This window comes from Madurella fahalii, assembly GCF_045866475.1.
Source record: "Madurella fahalii IFM 68171 DNA, scaffold_1, whole genome shotgun sequence".
Lineage (NCBI taxonomy): Eukaryota > Fungi > Ascomycota > Sordariomycetes > Sordariales > Madurella > Madurella fahalii.
Genome location: NW_027263971.1, coordinates 2743165 through 2767792, shown reverse-complemented (window position 1 = coordinate 2767792; position 24628 = coordinate 2743165). Strand labels below are relative to the sequence as shown.

The following is a 24628-nucleotide window of genomic DNA, read 5'->3' as shown; positions in this document are numbered from 1 at the left end:
TTGTAATTTGTAAATCGTTGATCAACACGAAAATCGGGGTCGATACTTATCTAGTCGCTGGTGAGGTGGTGGTGGTAGGGCCGCGGAAGACTGAAGGGGTGTTAACCAGGGAGAAATAAAGCAAAAGCTCCAAGGAGAGCTTTGTAGTATCGCAGTTTTGTACCGATAACAACGGTGCGATTTCGTCAGCAGCCCGCGTGTGGTGAAGTCGCTTGTCAACAAGTCTTGGTGACTTCTCCTGGAATTTATTTCAGAGGAGTCACGAGGGAAGTAGCACTAGCAGGACCGATAAGGATCAAGACAGGATGAAATTGGCTCACAAAGTGGCAGACCACGTAGTGCTGGAGATTCCTCAAATGATTGTTGCTTCTATTGCCTCCAGTTTGTTCCCCTGACCGAGTTGACGGCATACGTAGCATAGTGCCATCTCATCGATCCTCCGGTACACTGTCGCCGTTAGGGTTGTTTCATCCTTTAACTCATGAGGGACGTTTCACGTTGTTGGCATGCATCTCTCTTCCTAAGCTCAGACGTGAATAGTTGTGCTTTTGTTTGGCAATGCCACTTAGAAGTCAAATGAGACAGAGCTCTAAGGACCCTGTGCAATGGTTTTTGAAGCCTTCAACGGCTTATTTTATATTGACTACATTCTCCCTAGATTGTCCTCCGTAGCGGCCTTGATGTAATGGCCATCCTGCCGGCGATTTGCACTACCAACGCTCATGTGCTACTCCTCAAACAATAAAGAATATCCCAATACTGAGTCACAAGGGTTGCTCAGAGCGAAGAAATTGACGTGCAAATTCGCGGTGAAGCAGTGTTGAACTCGTAACTCCCCTTCATCGACTCATTGCTTTGTCCCGACAAGACCCCCTACGATTTTCATTGCTGCCTCCAGAGTGGATGGTAGGTTGGGGTACCGGTGTGTAAACGCGGGGGCGCCAGTCCTTCGCAACATTTGATGAGCTCGACGACGAACTTCCGTATGAATAGTCTTCCCCGTCGCTGTCCATCGTTGTATCGACTTTCCGGTTGATTTGATGGGGGAACTGGACGAGTAAGCTTTTGTTGGAATTTTGTCCCCACGTTTATATAACGTACCTCGTGCTCGATGATTCCGACTGCGTGGAGGTTAAAGGCGTTGTCCAGACTGACGCACCATGGATCGCGGGGTTTCTCTGATTAATAGCTTTTAGACCTTTCGATTTACGGTAGATTTGACTTCAATAAAACAACCGGTCGTTGGGTCATATATAACCTAGCATAACACCATGGGCCCCCACGAGGCTCACCGGGCTGGCAGCCTGAACCACCCATGTTTCACCGGAGTTGGTGAAGAAGGGTGTGGCTGAGGGCAAACAAAACCAATTGATGGCAAATAGATTTGGTAAAATATCCACACGCCACAGGCTAGCCAGCCTCACTCTGGCAAGGAGGAAGTGCGAATCTAGTGCTACTGGTCTAGAGCCGGCCCTGATTCGGCCATTCATATACAAAAAACAGCCGATTCGCGCATGACGCAACCAGTCGACGCAGACAATTCGGTCCGACGCTCCTCGCTGACTATTTTACTTTCCCGTTAGCATCTGGTGATGCAGTTTCGCTCCTTGCAAACATAATATTGGCCGAACTGTGCTAGGTTGGCGATCCAGAGGGAGTCAGACCTGCTGTGTAACGGCGGGTCGCTCTCGCGGCTACCTTGAATGCGGCTTGAGACTTGACGGGCCAACTATCGATAGCTATGCTCTGTGCTCGACTGTAGAGTGTAGAGTGTGCCAACCGCAACGAGTTGCTACCAACGTGGAGTTTTGCTTTGGTATACGCGATGCAGCTCTCCAGAGCGTGGTGCGGAGACGGCTGACACGCCAAATTCCAATGTATCTATCACTGGGTTGTGATTTCAAGACGTGATTCAGTACACTATTCACACCACCCCCCTTACTATGTCGCACCCAGGAGCTCAAGAGCCCGGCGTAATTCCTTTACCGCAGTGGGCACGTCCTCAAAGTTGAGCGCCGAAATAGCCCACTTAGCATGCTTTTGAGCCCCTACTATCGCAGCTTCATCCACTGCAAAGCTTCCAGCCTGGACAGGCGCATAGCTTGCTGCCGGAGGTATTGAAGGGGCTGTAGGCCTCGCCCCATGTGCCGTCGGGGCCATATTCACATAATAGGAGTCCGTTGGAGGACTGACAGGTGGTGATGCCACCGCAGCGGTCGATGGAAGATTCGTTGCAAATGTTGGGGGGATTGTGCTGGGGGCCGAGGGCTGCTGGTGAGGCCATGCAGAGGCAGAGGGTGGATTAATAGGGGGTTGTGACCACGCTGTCGGCGGCGGGCTTGTCTCGGGACTTCGCTGAGACGGTGCCCACCCGGTCGGGGGGCCTGGGAGGTCGGGAGTGGCTTCGGAATTGCTTGGATCGTGTGAAGCCGAGCCAAAGTACTCCGGTTCCGCTGGTTGATGGAGATTGTTAGGAACTCCCGGGAGCCTGAGCTCGCCTTCAGAGGCTGGAGAGGGGCCACCCGAGACAGGGCTCTGCGGTGGGGACACGCCGGCAGCGTCTCTCCGCAAATCCACGTCGGGAACCTCTTCCACCGTTGCTGGCCTCGGTATTAGAGTTGACGGGCCGCCAATCAGATTCTGTACCGCGGGGTCGTTCTGATCCAGTGCCGGCTGCGGGTGCTCTTCTTGCGTCGGGTTTGACTCGTTAGGATCCTTTCCCTCTTTTATGGCCTTCACAATCCGTGCCGCATTCCACTTGGCATACTTGATCTTCTGCTGCGTCTCCTGATCCGCCGGACCCCAGACGTTTACCACGTGGAAGAAGGTTGCTGCTGCATCAAACGTCGTAGCCGTTTGTCTGGCGCCCTATTAGCGCAATCCTACACCGGAGGCTACCCGGAGCATACTGTGTTACCCGATTTGCCTTTACCACTCGTTCCGCGCGGTCGAGTGTCTCTTGTGCGAATTGCTCGACGTATGCCTGCCCAGCCGTATCGTCCATTATGGCGTCTTCGTTCGCGTATTCGGCCTTAGTCTATCGGACCAGTATCAGCGACGTGTTGCACCGTGTATGCTCGTGTATGCCAACCTGTTCCAACCGATCCATCAAAGCGGTTGTGTAGGCTAGGATCTCTTCGTCGACGGTGTGCAGCTGCTTTGCCAGGATCTGATTGACAACCCAGTATTCGCCTGTACTTGTCAGAAGCCGAGGCCAAATGTGGAATCACTGGCATTCGGCGTACACCAATAGGCCATGATCGGCTTCACGTTCTGGAGCTGGGCGGCTTTCGTTGCGCATTTCCAGATGTTGACGTCGGCCTGCCGCAGGGCAGCCGGTATGCTGTCTGCCATGGCTGATGGCGGCGACTGAGGCGATGGGGGGTGAGAGGACTGGTCGAAGATAGAAGAAATGGCAGATCTTGTGGTTAAGGTTGCCTAGTCGTCGTCGTCGTGATCGGGTGCTGAGCTCGACATGCGATTGGAGAGCAGAGAGCCCGTCACAAGCGCTCGTCAGCCTGAACCCGTCAGCATATCACAGTCACCCCGCTGGACCCACGAGGGGTAGGGAGCTCTGGCCACCTCGCAGTCTGAGCTTGCTATGTTCTGCCGGGTTCTCGAATCCCGATCGCAAAGTGGTGCCAACCCGACTTTCTCGTTACGGCACGCGGCTTTGGGAAATGTGTTCTTTTGCCGAACATGGAAATGTGCCAACTTGGAAATCTCGCCCTCGCATTCTCTGTCCCTCCCAGCGGTGTTACCAAGGGTATATGTACGCACTGTAGCCTTCCACTCTCCAATTCGGAGAACCGACCCTCTCCTCCTTGACTCTTGCGTTGTCAATTCCTTTCCTAAAGCACCCCACACACCTTTGTAGCTCAGCTCCAATCCGGGCAGTTTGAGCGGGCATCATGCATCACCCCACCCTCTGCGCTGTTGCGGTTGCCCTGCTGTCTGCGCTCCCAGGGGCCCAGGCCGGGCTCTACACCAAGAAATCGCCCGTTTTACAGGTTGATGCGAAAGACTATGACAGGCTAATCGCCAAGAGCAACTACACATCGGTATGGCAGCACAGCATGCCGCAGCCCGGCTCCCGCTGACTTGCTCGTTCTCCAGATTGTCGAGTTCTACGCTCCGTGGTGCGGTCATTGCCAGAACCTCAAGCCTGCCTACGAGAAGGCAGCCAAGAACCTTGAAGGTCTGGCCAAGGTGGCCGCCGTAAACTGCGATGATGATGCGAATAAGCCTTTCTGCGGCACAATGGGCGTTCAGGGCTTCCCGACACTCAAGATCGTGCGGCCCAAGAAGGGTGGAGGCAAGCCAATGGTTCAAGACTACCAGGGCCAGCGGACTGCGAGCGCCATTGTCGACGCCGTGGTGCAGCAAATCAACAACTACGTCGTTAAAATCGAGGACAAGTCGTTGGACAAGTTCCTGAGCGACAAGAACGAAACGGCCAAGGCCATCCTTTTCACCGAGAAGGGGACTACATCTGCACTGCTCAAGAGCATTGCGATCGACTTCTCCGATGTCATTACAATCGGCCAAGCACGGAACAAGGAAACAAAGACGGTCAACACATTTGGCATCGACAAGTTTCCTACTCTGCTTCTCCTCCCGGGCGGTGATGCGCCTGGGATCGTCTACGATGGGGAGATGAAGAAGGAGGCCATTGTCAAGTTCCTTTCACAGGCCGGAGAGCCGAACCCCGAGTCGCCCAAGCCCGGGAAGAACAACAAGGCGAAGGACAGGAAAGCATCTGCGAAGAAGTCCTCGTCAACCAAGACGGAGTCCAAGACAACTTCTTCCCAGACGTCGTCAGCCACAGCTGAATCCAACACTGAGACGCAGACGCAGGAAGCCCCAGTCATCGTGGAAACGGCCCTGCCCATCCCCACCATCAACACGCCGGAGAAGCTGATCAAGGAGTGCCTGACCGAGAAATCGCACACCTGCGTGCTGGCCTTTGTCTCATCAAGCGAGGACGAGAAGGCCCAGAAGGCGCTTGGAAGTCTCTCCCAGCTGGCCCACAAACACGCCCAGAGCAAGCGGCACCTGTTCCCCTTTTACGAGGTCCCCAAGAGCAACGAAGGAGCTGCCTCCCTTCTCAAGGCGCTCGACTTGAGCGGCGACGTCGAGATTGTCGCTATCAACGCCCGGCGTGGATGGTGGCGGCATTACAGTGCGGCTGACTTTGACCGAGAGAGCGTTGAAAGTTGGATCGACGCGATCCGTATGAGCGAGGGCGTCAAGAAGAAGCTACCCGAGGGCATTGTTGCCATTTCGGTCGAGGAGCCCGCGCCGGAGGCTTCGTCGCAGCCCACACCCGACGCTACCGAGTCTGGAAGCAGCGAGAAGGCGACCCCTGTTACCCCTGAGGCTGAGAGCGCCGGGGCTGCGAGCGACTCCACCGAGTCCACGTCAACCAAGGCCACCGACCCCACCGGGGAGCCGGAAACTGCTGCGCACGATGAGCTCTGACCGGTCTTTGCTGCACTACTCTCGTGTATTTTATCGCTTTGACTTTGTTAGCAGGGAGCATTCATTGGGCGTAGTGGTAGCGTATCCAAACCATGGCAAAGGCCTCGATAAGGCAGACGGCCATGTAGGTAGGAGTGTAGTTTGAAATTTTAGTGTGTAGTGTAAGAAGGGGGTCCCCTCACCTGTGCAGTTTGTCACGGGGGGATGCATAACAGTTCCGAATCAGACACCAACGTTCCAGCAACGAGAGAATGACATTAGTCCATGTCCATGTCATTTAACCCGACGCCCTTCTCCACAGTTCCCTCCTGTATCATCCGATGCCCCTTTTCCCGAACGACCCGGTCTAGAATCTCCCTCACTTGCTTACATCCGTCAACACCAACGGCTAGCATGCCCTCCAGCCGGCTGACTTGCACCCTGCTCTCGCACACCAGCACTGCCACGCGGTCGCTCTCCCCCAGCGTGGCAACCGTGAGGCCGGGGAGTTCCTGCTCCTCCTGGTGGTTCAGATCGAGCAGTGGGTCCGCGCCCTCATCGTTGGCGGCGTACGTCGACGTCGAGCCGGCCGTGCACGCGGCGACGTAGTCGGTCATGGGGATGCCCGCGTCGACGCACGCCAGCGTAGCCGCGTTGATGAGGGCCGCCAGCAGCGAGCCGTCCTGCGAGAGCACGTGCAGCGAGATGTTGATCTGGCTGTGCGGGAAGAGATGCGTGTGTAGGCTCGCCGCGAGCGCGTTGGCCACGGTCGACTGCATCTCCAAGGTGCGTCTGTGACGGGGGAGGGCGGGGTTGGGAAGGACGAGTTAGTTAATCATTTACCACTCCATCGTGTTTTTTTGATGCAAATCTGCTGTTCCGAGATGAAGGCGAAGTATGAGCTGGAACTCGGGACTCACTTATCACCTCTCCCCCGCCGCTTGCGGTCCACGGAGCTGAACCCTGCGATCACTATGCTCACCACTACCTCGGCCTCCTTGGCTTGTCCTCCTGCTCCGCCGCCGCCGCCGCCGCCGCCACCACCAGCGCTGCCAACCCCGCCGCCGCGCCGCGGGCCCGGCTCGCTAGGCCCGGTCACCACGCACATAACTTTGGTATGGCCCATCTCGAGGTAGCTGGAGCCATCGGCGGCCGCTTGCGTGCGAATCTGAGCATGGACACGTCGGAGCTCGTTCCATCGCCGCCCGTCGACACGGAGCAGGGCGAGGTTGTAGGCTGATGTGTCGAGGGGCATTGTGGGTGTGAATGGGATGGGATGTGGAGTGATGGACCAGTTGAAAATTCCGTATCCGTTCGCCCTGGGCAGGAACCGACAGGCCGGCAGGCCGACAGGCCAATGCTCGGGTCGATCGGTGTGCTTGGGCTTGCTTCGGGCTTCCTGACAGGGCAGATATTGGATATCTCCCGCCTCCCGGTCCCCGGTGGACCGATGAATTGAAGGACCGCCTCCTTGAATCTTTGCGTACGGAAATCTATTGGTTGGAACCGCGAATTAAATGTCTGGTCTCGTCTGCTTGTGCTGTCTTCCATTGCCGGTCCCGTTTGGAAGCCAAAATTAGGTGGGAAAAACGGCGCCACCGCGGGGCACAAGGGCTCGGGCCACATAAACAACGGAATGAGAATGCGGCGTGGCCTGTGCGTCACTTCGCGGACAACAAATTTCATCTGCTTCTTCACAACCCGGACCAACTCATGGTTGTAGCGGAATACATAGCAAATCAGGTTTTTAATTATAGGGGGTGTGATCTTCAGCTGAGAGCTCAGAAACAAGATGCGAGTAGGCGGGCGGGTGCTGGCCTGGCAGCTCTGTTTACCGCACCACTCGTGGCTGCTGGGCTGCTGGGCCGCTGGGCCGCTGGGCCTTGTGGCGTTCCAAGGAACCACTTGCTAGCGATCTGCGGCACAGGGAGGAAATTGGTCCGATCTTGTGCGTTACACTGGACACGGCCCGCATCCTCTTGAGTGTAAACAGCCCACAGACCGTAGTTATTGGGCGTTTGATGAAACGGCGCCCTCAGAGTCTAGACGTTAGCCGCCAAGCCAAGTGGCAGCCTGCAATCAAAGACGTCAAGGGCCAAGGAGAACTTAACAGAAATTGCGTGGCATTAACTAGGAATACGGTAAGATATACCTACACGTACATACGTACATATAGAGGTAATGGACATTGTATCGCACGCAGTCTGCAGAGTTCTCTGGAATCCCGATCATCGAAGGGCGCTCGGGCGGATAGAAGGTGCCCTGGTTCCGCTCGCCTTCCGTCACACGCAGCCCTCCACGTGCATGTCGATGTCCGTGATTTGTTTTGTGCATCTGCGGCATTGTTGTCATCGAAGTGCCGGTGGAAGCTGAGGAAGCCCGTGTTGCGTGGCAGTGTGGAACACATTTGACTGACCGGTTTGGTTGGGCAAGGAGCATGGTCAAAACGACAGCCGAGCCCAGCCAATAACAGCAGTCCGGGACCTGCATGAGCAGTTTGATTACGGACCCTAAATGACCACTCAGGGCAAAAGGCCAAAGAGATCGCTGTTCTGGGCCTTGATCAGGGGTGCCGCTAAACAAGGCGCCAGACCCGGGATTATTATGGGCCATCTCTCGGCTCATTTCACCCCCTGCCAGCCCTTTTCAGTCTTTAACTCGACTCTCCTCTCCTCCTGCAACCTTCAACCGATTGACGCATCTTCGCGCTTTCGTCCATTCTTTTGAGATCTTGCATCTCTAGTCACTCATTTAACCATCGTTGTTTTGAACGCGATATCCTCTCTCTCCCTCTCTCTGACCGTCTAGTTGCAAGCGCCGATTACGAGCATCACTCATTACCACAACTCTCGCGATTCCGAACCGCACAGAACTGGTTCACAGCAGGCTTGCCGTCTGGATCGAGCCAACCACATCTACTTCTTTTTCACGAGGACACGAATTTGGGATAGACAAAAGGGGGGCAGAGCCGAACCTCGATCTTCAAGATGCAGCTTACGCATTTCCTTCTCGTCGCCGGCGCGCTCGCCGCCGCGGCACACCCCTCAGGCCATGCTCACCTCCATCGCGCTCATACCAAGCGCGACGGCCCCTTCTTCGTGAAGAACGTCCATAACCGCCCCATTCCCACGCCAACCTCCAAGGTCAAGCCTCCGCCGGCTGCCACTCACGCCCCCGTTCCGAAGCCCGACAACGACGACGAGGTTTCGGATGAGTTTATTCCCTTCTGCGGTGGAGGCGCCGCCAGCAAGTCGAAGCGCGTGACATACGCGCAGATCATGTACAAGGGCAACACGGGTGACCACGACGGCTGCCGCTGGAACTCCAACTTGATGGTGGTTCCCAACAAGATCGCGCACAAGTACAACTACGTTCAGAAGTACACCAACGTCGCCTCGGAACCGTACCAGGTCATCTGCGCCAATAAGATGGGTGCCGACGGCCAGCTCACCGGCATGTTCAAGGTCGACGGCCAGAAGCAACTCGTCTTCATGCTCCAGCCCGGCGAGACCAAGACCGTCGTGGCCGATCAGAACACGCAGGGCGTCTGCGCCTTCGCGCCGAACGAGGTTCCCACTACCGAGCACGGACAGTTCGCTGGTGTGTGGGCCGAATTCGACTTTGAGAACACAAGCAACGGCGGCTGGTCGGGCGCCGACTGCTCCTCTCTGGTGGCTCAGGCTTACAACATGGATGTCCCCGGCTGCTCCATGTCTGAGGGCGGCATTGATTCGATTATTCGGCCCGGTGGTATTGGCGAGAACGCTTACACGAAGGGCATGGAGGCGCTCGACGGCATTGGACTCAACATTGTGCCCGGCAAGACCGTGATTGAGGTCAAAGTCGGCTTCTCTTAGTCGGTTGGCTCGAATTATTCTACGCCTTCTCTACTACCGATGGTGTCATTTACGGAATAGTGGCATCAGATAGGGGTCAAAATTTTTGTCTGCTTCCTGTTCAATCATTTCGCTGATCGTGGGCTTTGGAGGGGGCCTTGGCCTTGTTTAATATTGCCTGGCTTGAACTTAGTGCGCTGTAATGTTTTTTGATTGTCTTTCCACAACATCGAAAAACGTGTTCCGGTGTGTAATCCACGTTGTAAACTGGTTGTACTCACTGGCGCTCAAACAACTAACTTGCCCAGTGGTGTCAGTTCTGGATTGACTGCCCGCTCCGCGCCAATTCCATGTTTTTCCCCTGCGTCCCACCAGCCCACTTGTCACACTCCATGCACCTTTCTTGTAGCCCTTTTTTCCAGGGTGGTATTCGCCAGTTGCAAAGACAATCGAGTAAGGTACACATCTGTCCGAGCTGCATCCCAACCTCGTCTTGGACTGCTTGTGATTGTGTTTCTCTGACTCACGATCAGCGAATTGGTCTGACGCGCCGCAGCCACCGAGAGACCTTTGTTTCCCAAAGACCAGCAGTTAAGCTCAACTCGTCGGTCCCCTGTTTCGCTGCGCCTTATCCGTCCAAGCCGCACGGGTGCGAGGTGATTCAACCAGCCACACGCAGGTCTACACATACAGCATCAGGTATATAGCAAAGGACGGCCAAGTCCCATTCTTTGGAGAAATATATAAAAATTAGAAATAGTCGTCACGACGCCGTCTAGGACTTGTAGTATCTTTTGTTCATGTAATTGTTCAAGGAGCCCTTCCTCAATTTTTCCTACCGACACTGATAGACAACTTAGAGGTGGTAGTTCGGTGGCTAAGGACTCGGGCAATGTGCCATTAAGTTATATCACGCACTATACAATCTATTTCTAGAGGAGCCGCAGGTGTTTTATTCTTGTACTAATCACAAACTCAAGTCATTGGACGTTCTCGCATAAAGTCATCAACAGCTTCCAACTGCCCGCCCAAGACGGCGGGACAAATACGGCAACAAGACCGCCCGTTAACTAGGCAAGCTCAAGAACATCCATGTGTTCCAAGCCCTGCACCTGACCAACCCGCCTGTTTGGATCACCAAGCCCACGAGTGCGTGTTGCTGGCGGGGGAGGTGAAGAGACAACAGGAGGCCCGTAATCAGAGTGTTTGAACGTGCCGTCTCTCACCGCACTACGGACCCTGAAGGATTCTCCGGTGAAACCTCTAAGCTTGGTGTCCCGCACATTATCCTGCGGCGGCTTACCGTGCGCCGAAGCAGGATGGTCGTAATTAGATCGTCTAAACGAGCCGTGTCTCAACGTAGAGCGGCCCCTGACGGGGTCCCCGCCAAGGGTCCCGCGATCACCGCTGTGCATATGATCTCGAAGAGACTGATTGGAAATATCCTGTTCCATTTGGAGCCTGTCATCTTTGTCTTCCACGCCGTTAGAACATGTGGAGCTTTTGTGTTGGTTTCCCGTCCTTGAATCGACATCAGATTCAACCAAACCATTCTCAGCTGCGGTCGGTACGGCCAAACCCCGAGAACCAGCCCCGACTCGTTGTTGAAGCCCGTCGCTTGGGGACGTTTCTTGAACCCTCGCCCTGATAGGATCATCTGGGCTGCGCAGCCTACACCGCTCCAACAATTCCAGCGCCTCGGGGTAGGCCCCCAAAAATGGCCGCCAGAACCGCTCATCAACCACAAACGGCACGTTCTCCCTCGTCAACCGCCACCTGCCTCGCCCCTCAACAGTATCCCCGGCCAGCTTTCGCAGAATCCCAAGCATCAGCCTCGCCAACCACCTCGCCTTCTCCTTGTCCTTGTCCCCTCCCTCAGCCAACCCAGACCACCCCCGCGCAAACTGATCCAGCAGCGTCGGCACAGCCAGCACCTTGGCCCGCGTCCGGATCTCCTCCTCAAGGGGATACCCAGCCGGCAGCGGGGGGTCCACGGGGCTCACCCTCTCCAAGCACTCCCACCACGCCTCGTCCTCCACCGTCCGCAGCCGAACCGCCCACACCTTCTCGGCGGTAAGCAGAGGCCGGCCCGGCAAGACGAGAGGCACGCCAATAACATGCCCACCATTACCATTCCTACCACCACCAGCAGCAGCAGCAGCAGCAGCAGCCGCAGCGCGACGCGGAGAGCAAGGGGCGGCGGCGGGGTAGATAGCCCAGCCGGCGGTGCGGGCCCAGGCGAGGATGACGTCGGCGTCGGCGGCGGGGCAGACGATGCTCACGCGCGCGGGCAGCGGCAGCGGCTGGCGGCCGGCAGAGCCGGATTCGGATGCGGATGCCGATGCAGAGGCGAAGGCGAGGCAGCCCCACACGGCGAGGGCGGCGCGGCCCGAGACGGCGTAGCGCGTGTGCGAGAGGGCGCGGTCGAGCGCGTTGAGCAGCTGCTTGAGCACCTCGTGCGTCAGCGGCGTCGTGGAGAGCGGCGGCTGCGGCGGCGGCGGCGTCCGTCTCGGCTGCTGCGGGGCCCAGAGCTGGGTCGGTATGAGGGGTGCCAGGGCGGAAGAGTGGCGGGTGTCCTCTGTTCTCGAGGATGTGTCGGTGGGTGTGGGTGATGCTTCTGCTGGGGTTTGGGATAGTTTTAGTGGGCGGTTCGCATCATGAGCGGTTGCTTGTCGTGCGGCACGCGGTGATGTCGGCATTGGGGCGGGCGGTGTTGCTGTTGTGGACGGAGCGGCTGTGAGATTGGGCGGGTGACTTGTTAACGGTCCTGGAGGGGAATCCTGATGGGCAGATCTTCTCTCGGTGCCTGGATTAGCCGACAGCTCCACGCGGTCCGACTTGTCGGGGTTGGCTTCAGATATTGTATATTCCGTCCGAAGCTGGCGACTGCCCGGCTTCCTCATACGGGCTCTTCGTCTCATGATCTGCTCGTTGGGCTGTGGGTGGCGGTTGTATCGAGTCGCAACGCGGCCGGGCACCTGCCGAATTCTATCTCTTTGGACTACCGTAGGAGATTGGGCTGGTCTGGGTCCGTAGTTGCTGTGTGATGCGCTATAAGGCGCACGTTGAACGTCCGTGGTCTGACTGAGGCTTGGGCGGACGTCCGCAAGTCCAACGGAGGGTTTTCTTCTTCTGAAGCACCCGCAAGATTTGTAATATCTTATTTGGTGTTTCCTCAAGGTACGTCGGACCTCCTTCAGGGGGTCAGTATTGTCTCGGGCGCGACGCAGGCGGCGCAATATGGCCTTGGCGGAAAACTTGGACTCATCCATGACGAAGAGAAACGTGGCCGAACTAAGATGCGCTGGGTATGACCGCCAGCCTATATATACGAAGCAAGGGTTGCTGTACCTGTTAGTTGGTACAGACTCCCTATAACAGAGGTATCCCACAATGTTACTTGACAAACCCTTTGTGTGCGCGTAACGCGGGCGCGTTCTGGAAGTGACTGGATAGTGACAAAGGCGTTCAACGTAGGAAACGGAACAAAGAGACTTACCCAAACAGGTCACGGAACGAAAAGACGATAGCACAGCAATAGACACGCAACGGGCAAGACGCAAATTGCATCTTCACATGGCTACCAGTTTATCTCCATAGCCTTGCCCAACGCCTAGTCATACAACGCCTGGCCCAAAATGACTGCCCGCCCAAGGGTATGTCGAATTCGTCGTGATTTTAGAGCTCTTCCTCCTCTATCTCCATCTGATCACCGTTCGGTTGCCCATTCGCCCCAGACGGCGTGTCCTTCCGCGCCATGGTCGCCTCCTTGTCGATCATTTGCCTCGATACGGCGACGATGTTGTCTTCGATCAGCTGCTGGCCGACATCTTCCAAGTGCTTCTTGGGATCCAGCTTGCCGACGTAGCGCGTCTTGAGTTGCTCCTTTGTCAGCTCTGTCTCCTCCTTGACTCTCTTCTCATAGCCCTCAGCCAGGCTGACCAGGCGCTCGAGGCGCTCCTTCGTCCGCTGGCCCTCCGTCCGGAAGTCCTCCATCTGCAGGGCCTCGGTCCACACGTGCTTGTGCAGGTTCATCAGCATATTCTCCTCTAGGGCTGTCTTCCGGTAGTTGATGCCGATCGAGTAGTAGTGGCGGTTGAGGCCGTGGATAAGCGCCTGGATGGAGGGCTTGTTTAAGTGGCCCACATTCGACGTGCTCTGGCGCGGCTCTTGACCCATCATTAGGGACTGTGGGTTAATAAGACGGAAGGCATCGATGACGACCTTGCCCTTGACGGACTGGATAGGATCGACAACGACGGCGACGGCGCGGGGTGTCAGTTGCTCGAAACTCTGTTGGGTGTTGATGTCGACCGACGACAGCCAGCAGCCGAAGCCAGGATGGGAATGGTACCATCCGACGACGGACTCGGGCCTAGGAACGGACATGTCAGTACTGACACGAGAAAGAGGGGCGAAAGGCGTTTGTTTGCCTGCGATTGCCCATACCTGCCGGTTTGCCGCAACATGTCCATCATCTTCATCTGGAAGACCGGGTCGACAGCCTCTACGCTGACGCCGGTTCCGCTCTGGGGCATCGCGAACACGTCCACCACGCGCACGGTAAAATCGTCGACGAACTCGCCAAGCATCAGGCCCATGACTTCCATCGGCACACCCGCACGGCCGTGTCGGAGCATCTTCAGGAGCGCAAGTGACGAGATATAGACCGTCTCTGAGTTGTCGATTAGACTGGTGTTATCCTGGCCAAACGATCATGTTAGTAAAAAGTCGTGCGTAGCGACTGGGAAGCGCATACCGTCCCGGGGGCAGCGCCTCCCAAGCTCAGGTTGCCGCCACCCAGCAGGCTTCTGAATCGCTCCATGGTTGAATGTGTGATACGGCCTTGGTGTGTGCGCGCTGGGCGTGAAGCCTAAGAAGCCGCTCGTTCGATGCGGGGGGAATCCGAAGGTTGCTTGGGTTGGTTGTCTGAACGGGAGGGATGTGGAAAGCGGGCAGGAGTTGGGAGTCGGGCTGATCGTGAGCCGCAGATGCCCGTCAGAATGGAGCTGTCGACCAAGCTGCAGTTGACGAAAGCCTGGCAGCCTGGCAGCCTGCAGCCCGATTACCTAATGCTAGTTTGTGCGCTTACGTTCAACAGGTGCCCCACAAAGTGGTTGCCCCACCGTCGACTATTCACAAATATTCTCAGCCTTGCAGCTTCGTATTCCCGAAGATTAACCGAACCAACCACCGAGCGTCTCTTCACAAGACGCACGGTCCAGCATTGCTAAGCGATCCAATCAGCGTGGCACGGCCCCCCCTGGATCTCTGCCATGTCAGACCCGGGTAGCGCAGCCTCTTCTGGGGCGGCCGAATCGCTGCTCTCGCTGCTTAATTCGCCTGCCACTTCGCAACTCGCGACCGAGGACGATTCGAATATCGACTCGGACAATCCGTCAGGCGATCACGAAGGCAGTGACGATCCCAACGACGGTGATTACGTCTGCAGCGGTTCCGACAGCAGCGATTCTGACCACGACTACCGTATTCCCCCGCCTCGTAGGTTCCAGCTCGAAAACGCACTGGGACGTCCCTATCTCGGCGACCTGCGGTACGTTGGCAGCCCTCCACGCCCCCGGCCCCGCGGTATCTTGAGCGACAGCGATCTCTCGCGCGCATACGACGAAGATTTCATTCTTCCTTCTCAAGCCGTTCCGTCTCTGCCCGCGTTCGCAATGCCCAAGTCGGGAGGACCGACCGACCCGGCCGGAGTCGAGCGCTCCCGGCCGCTCTACCAAGTTCTCAACACCGACAAGAAGAAGGTGGCCTACTTTTACGACTCCGACATTGGCAATTACGCCTACGTGACCGGCCATCCCATGAAGCCGCATCGCATTCGCCTTGCTCACAGCTTGGTCATGAACTACGATGTCTACAAGTTCCTGGAGATCTACGTAAGTCGCTCCCGTCCGGCCTGGTCCGCTTCCATTGAAGTTTTGGCTGCTGATCGCATTACTTCCGGCATACAGCGCGCGAAGCCCGCCGTCATGTCCGAGATGACGCAGTTCCATACCGACGAGTACATTGAGTTCCTGCAAAAGGTTACGCCCGACAACATGGACTCCTTCATGAGAGAGCAGGGCAAATACAACGTCGGCGATGACTGCCCTGTGTTTGACGGCCTTTTCGAGTTTTGCGGCATCAGCGCCGGCGGCAGCATGGAGGGCGCCGCCCGTCTCAATCGCAACAAGTGCGACATTGCCATCAACTGGGCTGGCGGGCTCCACCATGCAAAGAAGAGCGAGGCTAGTGGCTTCTGTTATGTCAACGGTATGGCCCGGTGTTTTCTGCCTTCTGTGATAATGGACTGACTGACTTTGCCGCGCAGACATCGTCCTGGCCATTCTCGAGCTGCTGCGTTTCAAGAAGCGCGTCCTCTACATTGACATTGACGTCCACCACGGTGACGGCGTTGAGGAGGCTTTCTACACCACCGACCGCGTCATGACGGTCTCATTCCACAAGTATGGCGAGTACTTCCCTGGCACGGGCGAGCTCCGTGACATCGGTATAGGAACCGGCAAGTACTACGCCGTCAACTTCCCGCTGCGGGATGGCATCGACGACACCGCATATGAGACCATTTTCGAGCCCGTCATTGCTGCTGTCATGCAGTACTACCAGCCCGAGGCAGTTGTCCTCCAGTGCGGCGGCGACAGTCTGTCTGGCGATCGCCTAGGCTGTTTCAACCTGAGCATGCGCGGTCATGCCAATTGCGTCAACTATGTCCGTAGCTTCAATCTCCCGACCCTGGTGCTCGGTGGCGGTGGCTACACGATGCGCAACGTTTCCCGCACCTGGGCCTATGAGACTGGCCGCCTGGTCGGTGTTGAGATGGACCCCGTCCTTCCCTACAATGAATACTACGAAGTAAGTTTCCCTGCGTTCCATCACGTTGTCCGGCCAAGCTAACGGCCTGCAAGTACTACGGACCCGACTACGAGCTTGATGTTCGCTCGTCCAACATGGAGAACGCCAACAGCTACGAGTACCTCGAGAAGATCAAGATTGCCGTCATCGAGAACCTCAAGAAGACGGCTCCTGTTCCGTCGGTCCAGATGCAGGATGTCCCCCGCGATGGCTTCGGCATGTCGGATGAGCAAGAGGCCGAGCTAGATGACCTCGACGAGGATGAGAATCAGGACGTTCGCATGACTCAGCGCCAGTGGGAGAAGCGCGTTGAGCGCCAGGACGAGTTTGAGGAATCCGACGATGAGGACATGGCCCGCGCCAACGGAGTCTACAAGACCAATGGCCGCTCACGCCAGGAGACAAATTTTGCAAGCACCGCCAAGGAGGATGACACTATGGACGTTGATAGCGGTGTCGCCACTCCCGCCGAGCCGGCTGCCGAGACAGCTGCTGATAACGACGACACCATGATTGATGAGGCTCAAGCCGAAGGTGCCGAAGCCGAGGTCGAGGCTAAGGCGCCTGGTGCGGCCGAGAAGGATGCCGAGGACAGCGAGCCCAAGGTTGACGACGACGGTGATGTCGATATGGGCGATGCGGCCGCTGAGGACAAGACTACCGAGACGGCTATCAAGAAAGAGGAAGTGGAGGGGATCTCTGCGACCGAGACCGAGCACGACAATACCGCTGTTGCGCCCACCAATGATACTGCTGGTAAAGAGGAGGCAGATGTTACCAAGCGGGCTTCGGGTTCCCCAGAGGCCAGCGATGGCCAGACCAAGCCAGTTGAGAAGGTTTCTACTGCCGAGACGTCTGACAAGGATGCCACGGCCACTACCGCCGACAAGAAGGCGGACGATGATGAGGCTAAGGCTTAGGCTGCTGACCATTCGTCAAAGCAATAACAAAACAAGGGGATGATTCATACTTGCTCCCCTGATATCAGCATGTATTAGTTATGTGGCGTGGTTTTTGCCGCGGCGTTCGGGGAGATGGGAGACAGGGACCGGAACGGGACTGGCAGCTTTACTTTTGCATCGACATGGGAGTTTTATGGACGGGCCGCCGTTTCTCGTCGGCCGATATTGCGTTGCCTTGATACAGCACGATATGGTGGGGTGGGGAGCTGATTCATCGTGGGCACTTTGGTGTCCCTCTCTAGTACGTCTGATACGCAGCGGACTCTCTCCAGCCTTAGTCTAGATAGCGCCAGCTTGCATTATACCACTGAATCTGCTTTTTCGCGGATGACGTCTCCTTGCAACTGGGTGATGATTGCAATGTGATGTTTCTGCATGCTGATCCAGTCATGTCTCAAGTTCGCCGCCTTGGGACCCATGAGTAACATCCCGCTTCCTGGGAAGATCCGGGAGCCAAGCTTCATTACGAGCGACCAGTGAAGCCAGCCCCGAACAGTGATCAGCGATTCACGGAGCTTGGCATCCATTAGGAAAGTGGTATTGCTGATAGGCCCAGAGTTGCTTCCTAATCGACCTCCCAAGGTTAGCATTGATTAAGAAGCCTCTCTCAAAGAAGGACTCGAAATGGGTCGTGACATGCCGAGCCATGGGCACTGGTCGCCAGATCCGAGTTCGCGCGTACGTAAATGGACCCAAAGCTGGACGATGGTGTACGAGTCGCATCGGACGACATGAAGCCCCCTAACGCCGCGGCATCCCCACTACTCCCCCGCACCAGGAGGAGGATAGCGGCCAGGAGGTCTAACGAGGAAGATGATGATGGTGAGGTGATGAGGACGGTGAGGAACTTGGCCAGGCGGGGCAAGGGTTTGGGTACCGCATTCTTTGGGGGGGCGGTTGATGTCTTAGATTTATATATTGGTTTGTTGCATTCTTAGCTTACGCTCTTGATTCATGCTTGAGCACGTTCAATTGGGAGTGCATGTTATTAGTTATAGAAAGACTTAGAGACAAATTGACACCCAGATAGGAGCGAACACTCAGCTCAGCCCTTGACAGGATGATTGAAAACGGCTTCAGCACACCTGATTCAAGGATAAAACTCAGATCTTACTCGGAATGACGGCGTTCACTTATGTGTAGACAAATTGAAGTGCTTTCAAAAGGCCCCTAGTCTAGTAGGAAATATCAATTACAACTACTATATTCTATGAGCATACCGTTTATCCCATGATTTCTATGCTCATCCCCAGGCCGTTATGCATGTCTATCATGGAGGAAGTTTAGTCATGATGCTTCTCAATGCCCCGTACCAATCCCAACCCAAACGCCAGTAAAGTCTGCTGACGCCAACTTAGAAATGCCAAACGCCTCTTGGGGGCCCTAAGTACCCATGCAATGCAAGGTCGAATGAACGCCAATCCCAAAACTAGACAACCTTCTAACCGACGCAGAAAACAAGCCTGACCCTTTGTCGGGCCAGCAAAGGGACACGCGCGCAAAAATAACCCTGACCTCTCGCCTTTTATCCCCTGATCATGTAACAGCAACATCCCTTCTCCCTCTCTAAAAACTAAACAGCCCACTCCTCCTCTTCCCAAAGGGATACACCAGTAAGGCGCTCAGACTCAACCCGACCGAGATGTTGATGGCGACCTGAACCACACTCACCAAGACGCTAAACGCCGAGCTATTCAGATCCCCCGACACGGCCGTCGTGGTCGTTGACAGCGTGCCGTTGATGATTGTTCCGTTCGCTAAGATGGTCTCGTTCCTCGTGATCTGGTCCGCGCTCGTCACGCCGCTCAGCAGCGACCCGCTGGCGGCCAAACCAGAGGGCACCTGCACGAAGATGGCCGGCAGCATGGCCGCCGCGGCGAGGCCGTAGCCGAACTTGCGGGCATGGCGAAGGGCGCCAGGGCCGGGCTGCGATCGGGAACCCATCTCGAGGTCTCGTTCTTTGCTGGCGCCGGCAGAGGCGGTGGCGGCGACGGTTTCGTCCGAATCAGCAGCTGGCTGGCAGTTATGGTAAGGGGACTCATGCGGTTGGGGTCGTTTACCGCTGAGGCGACGGAGGCGGGGCTCGATGTGGTACTCCCAAACGTCAAGGGACAGGTTTTGGGCGTAACGGCCGAGGCGGGAGTAGAGGTTGGCTAGTACGCCGATAGTGAGGGCGCCAAGTGAGCTCGAGACGATGCCATTGCCTTTGAAAAAGCGCGAGGAGAAGTTGTTGACGACGAAACCGGCAAGGGAGATCAAGACTTGGACTGCCGCAGGTTGTTAGCAGATAATAAGGAGAAAGATGGGTAGGAGGTGTGACATACCCGGTGTCTGCTTCCACTTGGCCTGGTTTATGGCGCAGAGACAGAGCGTGAAAGCGAAGACGAAGAGGATATAAAAGTTTTCCGGCGGCCTTTGCGTGTACCACCTGTCACCCACCGAGCAATGTATGGAGCTGACCGCGTTGTCATCCATGTATCCGTAGAGGACTGACCCAATTGTGAAGCCATAGCCGAGGAAGAGAGTGTAGATGAGTGCATAGACCATGCGGACCGAGCCCGAAACCATCTGGTGGCTTTGAAGTTCCAGGCTCGCGCAGAGAACCATGTACCCTGGCAGAATCAGGGCGATGGATGCCTGCGCGAGGGATGAGAAACAGAACAAGGTCCCATCCCGGAGTGAGCCGAAAACCCGAGCCAGGAACGATGTCGCCACTGCGGCGGTAATCTCGAAGACGTTGGCGTAGAGCTCGTTCGAAGGGGCCAGGTAGAGCTGCAGGAATCCCACCAAACAGCCTAGAATGAAGCAAATGGGCATGTCGATGTAGCGGCCCTCGAAGCCGAAGGGGGCAACCGTTGCCGAGGCGACTCCATACAGAAGGACGCGTAACCACTTGGGGAATTTTGGCTTGCGCGCCGTGACTTCATTCAAGCGCGCGGTCGCTTCCTCGACGCCGATGAGATCGTGCACCACCTCCTTGTAGACCTCGTGCACATCGCGTAGCCGGCCAAAGTCTAGCCCCTGAGTGGTGCGGACAATCTTGACCTCGGTGGTGTGGGTATTGCTGTCGTCGAACGAAATGATCATGGTGTCGGGGAGGTACATGAACTGCCCTTCGATACCGAGAACGCGGGCCGACATTCTCATGTAGGCTTCGAGCCGGTGAGTTGGCGCGCCATACATCATCAACGCGTGGCAGAGTTTGAGCAGGTAAGCATGGCGTTTGATGATTTCGGCAATGTGGATCTTGATACGGTATTCTTCGAGCTTCTTCTTGGATTTGGCCGACTTCTTGGCCCGCTCCTTCTCGTGCTTGACCTTTTCCGAAACCGCCTCCGAAATGTCCTTGGAAGATGCAGGGGCAGCAAACATGAAGGACGACTCCATGAGGCCTGCCAAAGTGCTGGAGGACTGGGTCCTCCAACTTCGGCGCCCCCTGTCCGGCCTTGGCGTGCTTGACCTCGACACCGGAGGAGTGCTTGACGGCGATCCGTTCGGCGTCCGGGCTGGCGTGCTCGAGGCGCTGGCGTCGAGGTAAGCCGTGCTCCCACTCTTATCGTCGGAGTTGTATAGCTTGAGCAGGGTTCCGAGGATCCCTCCATTGTACTTCTCGGGCCGTGGAACGTATTCCAGATCATGGTCGATAGGAGTAGCTGCGCCGGACCGAGGGGGTGTGAAGGACTGAATGAGTGGACTTTTGCGGCGCTTGTGGGCCTTGACAAGGTCATCAGCCTCCAGCTGGGCCTTCTTCTGCGGCCTGAGCGCGTCAGAGTCTCCTGAGGTCGCAAAATCTTGAGCCATGGTGGCAGTGGAGTCGTCAGGCAGAATTCCCCGATCCAAGTTAGATTCCTTCACCGAGTCGACCGACCCACTGCTTGCTACCGGGACAGATGAAGTCCCAACGGAGTAAGCCAACCGATCAGCCCGATTCTTGGCCTCGACCTCGGACGGGTGAGGTGCCGTGATCACATCAGCTGGGCTGGGAAGCGTGGCCGATTTCCGGAGCACTGGTCTTGGCTGCCTTGGGAGGACTGGGCTGGGCTGCTGCTCGGTCCTCAGGATCTGCTCGAGAGCGGCGGCGAGTTCGTCCCTGTTGAAAGAATCTCGCTTGGTTGGCCCATCGGCGATTAAGGGTGTGGAGCCGTTACTGTAGGGCGTAGGGTTGTAGGAGAAGTAGTCCTGCGTAGCCGCTTGGGGCTCGTCCGGGGTAAGGAACAACGGGCTCGCGGAAGTGCCTGGCTGGGGCCCTTTGTCGCTGGCAAAGCCGACTCTCTTCTTCTCCTTGCCCTTTGGCGGTTGCAGACCATCGGAGCTGCTCTGGGGCGAATCCTGTCGCCGCTCGCTGCCAGCAGCACCGGGCGTGGTCTGGTCGTGGGGTGCTCGCAGCGACGCCATCGCTGCGGCAGGACCTTGTCACGGCTGAGGGGAACACCGCTGCTGTGCCGATCGGGCTGATGTGAAAATGAGAGGTTATAATACGAGTGATGAGCTCCCTGACGGTCACTTGTGAGATTGCGTTTGAAGCCCAATCCAATGCTGGGCTGGCGGGGCGAATGTGATTGAATTCCGACACCCACAAATTTCGATTGACGTTGGTGGAGCCGAGAAACTCGAGACGGAAAGGGAGAGCAATAGGGAGAGCAATCGAGATCACCAACAAAACATATGGGAAACGAAATCAAAAGAAGCGCGGAAAAGGACAGCCCGGGAGAATATCGAAGCCACTGGGAGCTGCGGGGCCGAATACGCGAGTCCAGCGAGATGCAACGCCATTGTATAATGCCAACCCGGCTCAGAAGCCGGAAGCTCTTTGACAAGGTGGGCCCCGTTGTTTTGTTTTGGACCTGGAGGAGTCGTCTTCCAAGATCTCCGTCTGGGTTTGCGCATTCCCGGGACCTTGTAGAGGTGTGGTCTAGGCTGTCGAATGGGAGGACACTGTGAATGAATCGGCCCTACGACCGTTGTTTCCAGCCCTAGCGCAAACGGAGCCCCTCGTATCCTGGACAGTGCATTTGACTGCCGCCACTCTGGTGGGCCATTGGTTTCGATTTTTCTGGCCTCGTGCGAGAGCATCGCTATCTGCGGGCCGTACACGTCATCCGTGGGACCAGGTCCAAAACTTTTAGCAAGTCCCGGCTCGTCCGCATCCGGTTTACCGCCAGCATCTGCGTTCGATTGCATCAGCTACCGGTGGGAACTGGCAGAGATAACAGTGATAACAGTGTCTTGGACGATGGGGCGGCTTGTTGATCTCTCTGACAGCGGCGCTCATACAATGTCGAATGGAAACCAACTAACGTTGGGCATCGGTGGAGTTCGGCCATTGAGTAATCTCGAGTCCAGTTCTCCCGCCCCAATTTTGCCGAAACGAAACGAAGTCGACGTCAGGTCCGGGACAAAACACGCTGCAACGACTGGGCTGACGTTGAAATGGTGGATTTCTGGGTTGTGCTTTCTGGCCGCGGCTCCTTGTGCGCCGCCATCTGCCAGGAACAGGCAAGGCGTGATCCTGGCGGCAAAACGCCACCAGCAGCCCGCCCAAAGGCGACACACTTTTCCTTGGCGATGGCCCCGGTACAGCAACGTACCTTGAAGGTGGCTCGGGCCATTGGAAAGTTTGTCATCGAGCAATGCATGGACCGGCCACGATTTGCGCAATATTCCGAGGCCCAGAACCTGAGCCCCGAAGTCAGCGGCCGGATGGCGGGTCCCAATCCACTCCGGCAGCTGCTCAATGCTGGATCTATCGCTGCTGAGTTCGCACAGTGATGACCTTGACCCACTGCGATCCGCCCCTAACCGCTGATGCGTCCTTTGGGGCCTCAACGTCAAAAAAAAAAAAAAAAAAAAAAAAAAAGTTCGTAAGTTTCTGATGCTGACGTCTATAATAGAACACATGCTGGCCAACATTTTTGCTCCCTGAAATTCCCAACATCCCCAAGCCCGTTCAGCCATGCGGTGTGAGGACAAAGTTTGCGTTATCGTACCGTTCCGCCGAGCAGAGGATCGTCCCGTCATCCTTTTGCAAATGAACCATAGCCGCCCCGTCGATGCCAATGTTGTTGCCTCGAGCCGTCGTCGCCGCCGCGTCCACGAACCACATCTGGGAAAAGTTTGCAAAGGCAACCTGCTCGCCCGAGTCGTAAAAATCTTCGAGAATCCACTCGGCATCTACGCGGCATAGGTTCGGCCCGTTATTGATCACAAGGGTTACCGAGTAACCACGCTGCGCGTTGGTGATGACGCTGGTGCACCCGTTAGTCGGATGCGCCTCGGTTGGACGTCGTCGCTCACTTACATGGTCCCGCTCCTCGCATCCGTGGCCGTGATGTTGACCGTCATCCAATCCCCCGGCCTGACCTGGAGGCCGTCGATGTTGAAGGCCGCCTCTGGGTACCACTCCCACCATGCTGACGCACTCTGACCCCCATTTGAGTTGACCTAGTCCTGGTCTTAGTCCCGTCTTCACTTGGCAGCTATCAGGTCCCGAGTTCTTACAATAGTGGTCACGCCAGCCTGCAACAAGCTCGAGTTGCACTCGGCCCCGTCGATGCCTACCCATGCAGCAGCGAACTGCGGCGGTGGCGTTTCGGGACGCAGCGTCAGGTCAGGAACGGTGAAGAAGCTGAACACGTTGGTGATCGGGTCCGCGCGCGTCGAGTGCTGCGACGCGCCGCACCAATTCGAGCTGTAGCTGATGGTGTCTCGCTCTTTCCTGCCGTAGCGGGACCGGGACGGATGTTTTCCGTGGCTCAAGGCCGGAATCGGCACAAACCCGAGGTTTGATGCATCAACTTCTCGGCCTCCTTGCTCGACGCTCGCCACGAAGCTTAGTGCACTGATAGATGACACAGTCAATGCAGCGGCGAGCAGTAATGAGCGGGCGAGGGACCGCATGTTCGCGAAGTTTTGAAGCCTGTCGTGTGCTCGGTGGACAGGCGCCGGGTCATTGAACGATGGACAATCCGAGCCCCGGGGTTTGCGGTGAGATCGTGATGCGCGAGAAACGTGGCGGAAAATGCTTATGCGATCCAGCGAGAGGGCGCAAAAACAGCCTGGCAGCTCGCCATGGACTCGCGACGAGGATCGCAGCCCTTCAAGTGTTCTCTCGCAGAGGAGGTGCAGTCGGGTTGGCTGGCAGCTCGCGCGATCCCTAAAAACCTTCCTAATCCATCGTTCCCCCGGTGAGCTGAGGTTTCCCAATTCCACCACCCCAACCCATGGTTCTTTACCCCAAAACAGGGGGCTAGTGGGCAGGCCCCGAGCTCTGCAGAGGTGCCAGCTCCGTCAGTGCACCCAACAATCCTGGATTTGGCCCGTCAATAGTCCAAGAATTTCTCGAGCTAGCGCACCAGCGTCGCATTTCTACCACCTCCCTGGTCCCTTTCCCACAGTCCGCCGAGCTCTGGTTGGGACGGTGGGGCAATTTCTTAAAATAACGTGGGACATTTACGGCGAGGGCGGGCCGCTTCTGTCTCGGCATCCGGGTTTGGCTTG

At 56.6% G+C, this 24628-nt stretch overlaps 9 protein-coding genes across 9 annotated transcripts; 3 read left to right on the top strand and 6 right to left on the bottom strand.

The window, feature by feature from the left end:
- Positions 1-1941: 1941 nt before the first annotated feature.
- On the bottom strand, positions 1942-3354 carry MFIFM68171_00861 (Vacuolar protein sorting-associated protein VTA1; the record flags this gene model as incomplete). The annotated part of the gene is made up of 4 exons (XM_071056283.1): positions 1942-2860; positions 2910-3037; positions 3092-3192; positions 3246-3354. 4 exons carry the CDS (start codon positions 3352-3354, stop codon positions 1942-1944), a joined length of 1257 nt encoding a protein of 418 aa, XP_070912384.1.
- Positions 3355-3911: 557 nt separating this feature from the next.
- MFIFM68171_00860 (Disulfide-isomerase A6) lies at positions 3912-5481 on the top strand (the record flags this gene model as incomplete). The annotated part of the gene is made up of 2 exons (XM_071056282.1): positions 3912-4061; positions 4117-5481. The coding sequence occupies 2 exons, from the start codon at positions 3912-3914 to the stop codon at positions 5479-5481; spliced, it is 1515 nt and encodes a 504-aa protein (XP_070912383.1).
- Positions 5482-5738: 257 nt separating this feature from the next.
- Positions 5739-6715, bottom strand: SKI6 (Exosome non-catalytic core component; the record flags this gene model as incomplete). The annotated part of the gene is made up of 2 exons (XM_071056281.1): positions 5739-6252; positions 6381-6715. 2 exons carry the CDS (start codon positions 6713-6715, stop codon positions 5739-5741), a joined length of 849 nt encoding a protein of 282 aa, XP_070912382.1.
- A 1732-nt stretch (positions 6716-8447) lies between these two features.
- On the top strand, positions 8448-9317 carry MFIFM68171_00858 (Allergen Asp f 4; the record flags this gene model as incomplete). Its single annotated transcript, XM_071056280.1, has 1 exon — positions 8448-9317. The coding sequence occupies one exon, from the start codon at positions 8448-8450 to the stop codon at positions 9315-9317; it is 870 nt and encodes a 289-aa protein (XP_070912381.1).
- A 1049-nt stretch (positions 9318-10366) lies between these two features.
- Positions 10367-12199, bottom strand: MFIFM68171_00857 (uncharacterized protein; the record flags this gene model as incomplete). The annotated part of the gene is made up of 1 exon (XM_071056279.1): positions 10367-12199. One exon carries the CDS (start codon positions 12197-12199, stop codon positions 10367-10369), a length of 1833 nt encoding a protein of 610 aa, XP_070912380.1.
- A 775-nt stretch (positions 12200-12974) lies between these two features.
- On the bottom strand, positions 12975-14121 carry RPN11 (multicatalytic endopeptidase; the record flags this gene model as incomplete). The annotated part of the gene is made up of 3 exons (XM_071056278.1): positions 12975-13671; positions 13746-13999; positions 14056-14121. 3 exons carry the CDS (start codon positions 14119-14121, stop codon positions 12975-12977), a joined length of 1017 nt encoding a protein of 338 aa, XP_070912379.1.
- A 451-nt stretch (positions 14122-14572) lies between these two features.
- Positions 14573-17089, top strand: RPD3 (histone deacetylase; the record flags this gene model as incomplete). Its single annotated transcript, XM_071056277.1, has 4 exons — positions 14573-15193; positions 15269-15569; positions 15628-16169; positions 16223-17089. The coding sequence occupies 4 exons, from the start codon at positions 14573-14575 to the stop codon at positions 17087-17089; spliced, it is 2331 nt and encodes a 776-aa protein (XP_070912378.1).
- A 1608-nt stretch (positions 17090-18697) lies between these two features.
- On the bottom strand, positions 18698-21526 carry MFIFM68171_00854 (Threonine/serine exporter-like N-terminal domain-containing protein; the record flags this gene model as incomplete). Its single annotated transcript, XM_071056276.1, has 2 exons — positions 18698-19398; positions 19456-21526. The coding sequence occupies 2 exons, from the start codon at positions 21524-21526 to the stop codon at positions 18698-18700; spliced, it is 2772 nt and encodes a 923-aa protein (XP_070912377.1).
- A 1552-nt stretch (positions 21527-23078) lies between these two features.
- MFIFM68171_00853 (Peptidase A4 family-domain-containing protein) lies at positions 23079-24028 on the bottom strand (the record flags this gene model as incomplete). The annotated part of the gene is made up of 3 exons (XM_071056275.1): positions 23079-23376; positions 23430-23572; positions 23630-24028. The coding sequence occupies 3 exons, from the start codon at positions 24026-24028 to the stop codon at positions 23079-23081; spliced, it is 840 nt and encodes a 279-aa protein (XP_070912376.1).
- Between the last annotated feature and the right edge of the window lie 600 nt (positions 24029-24628).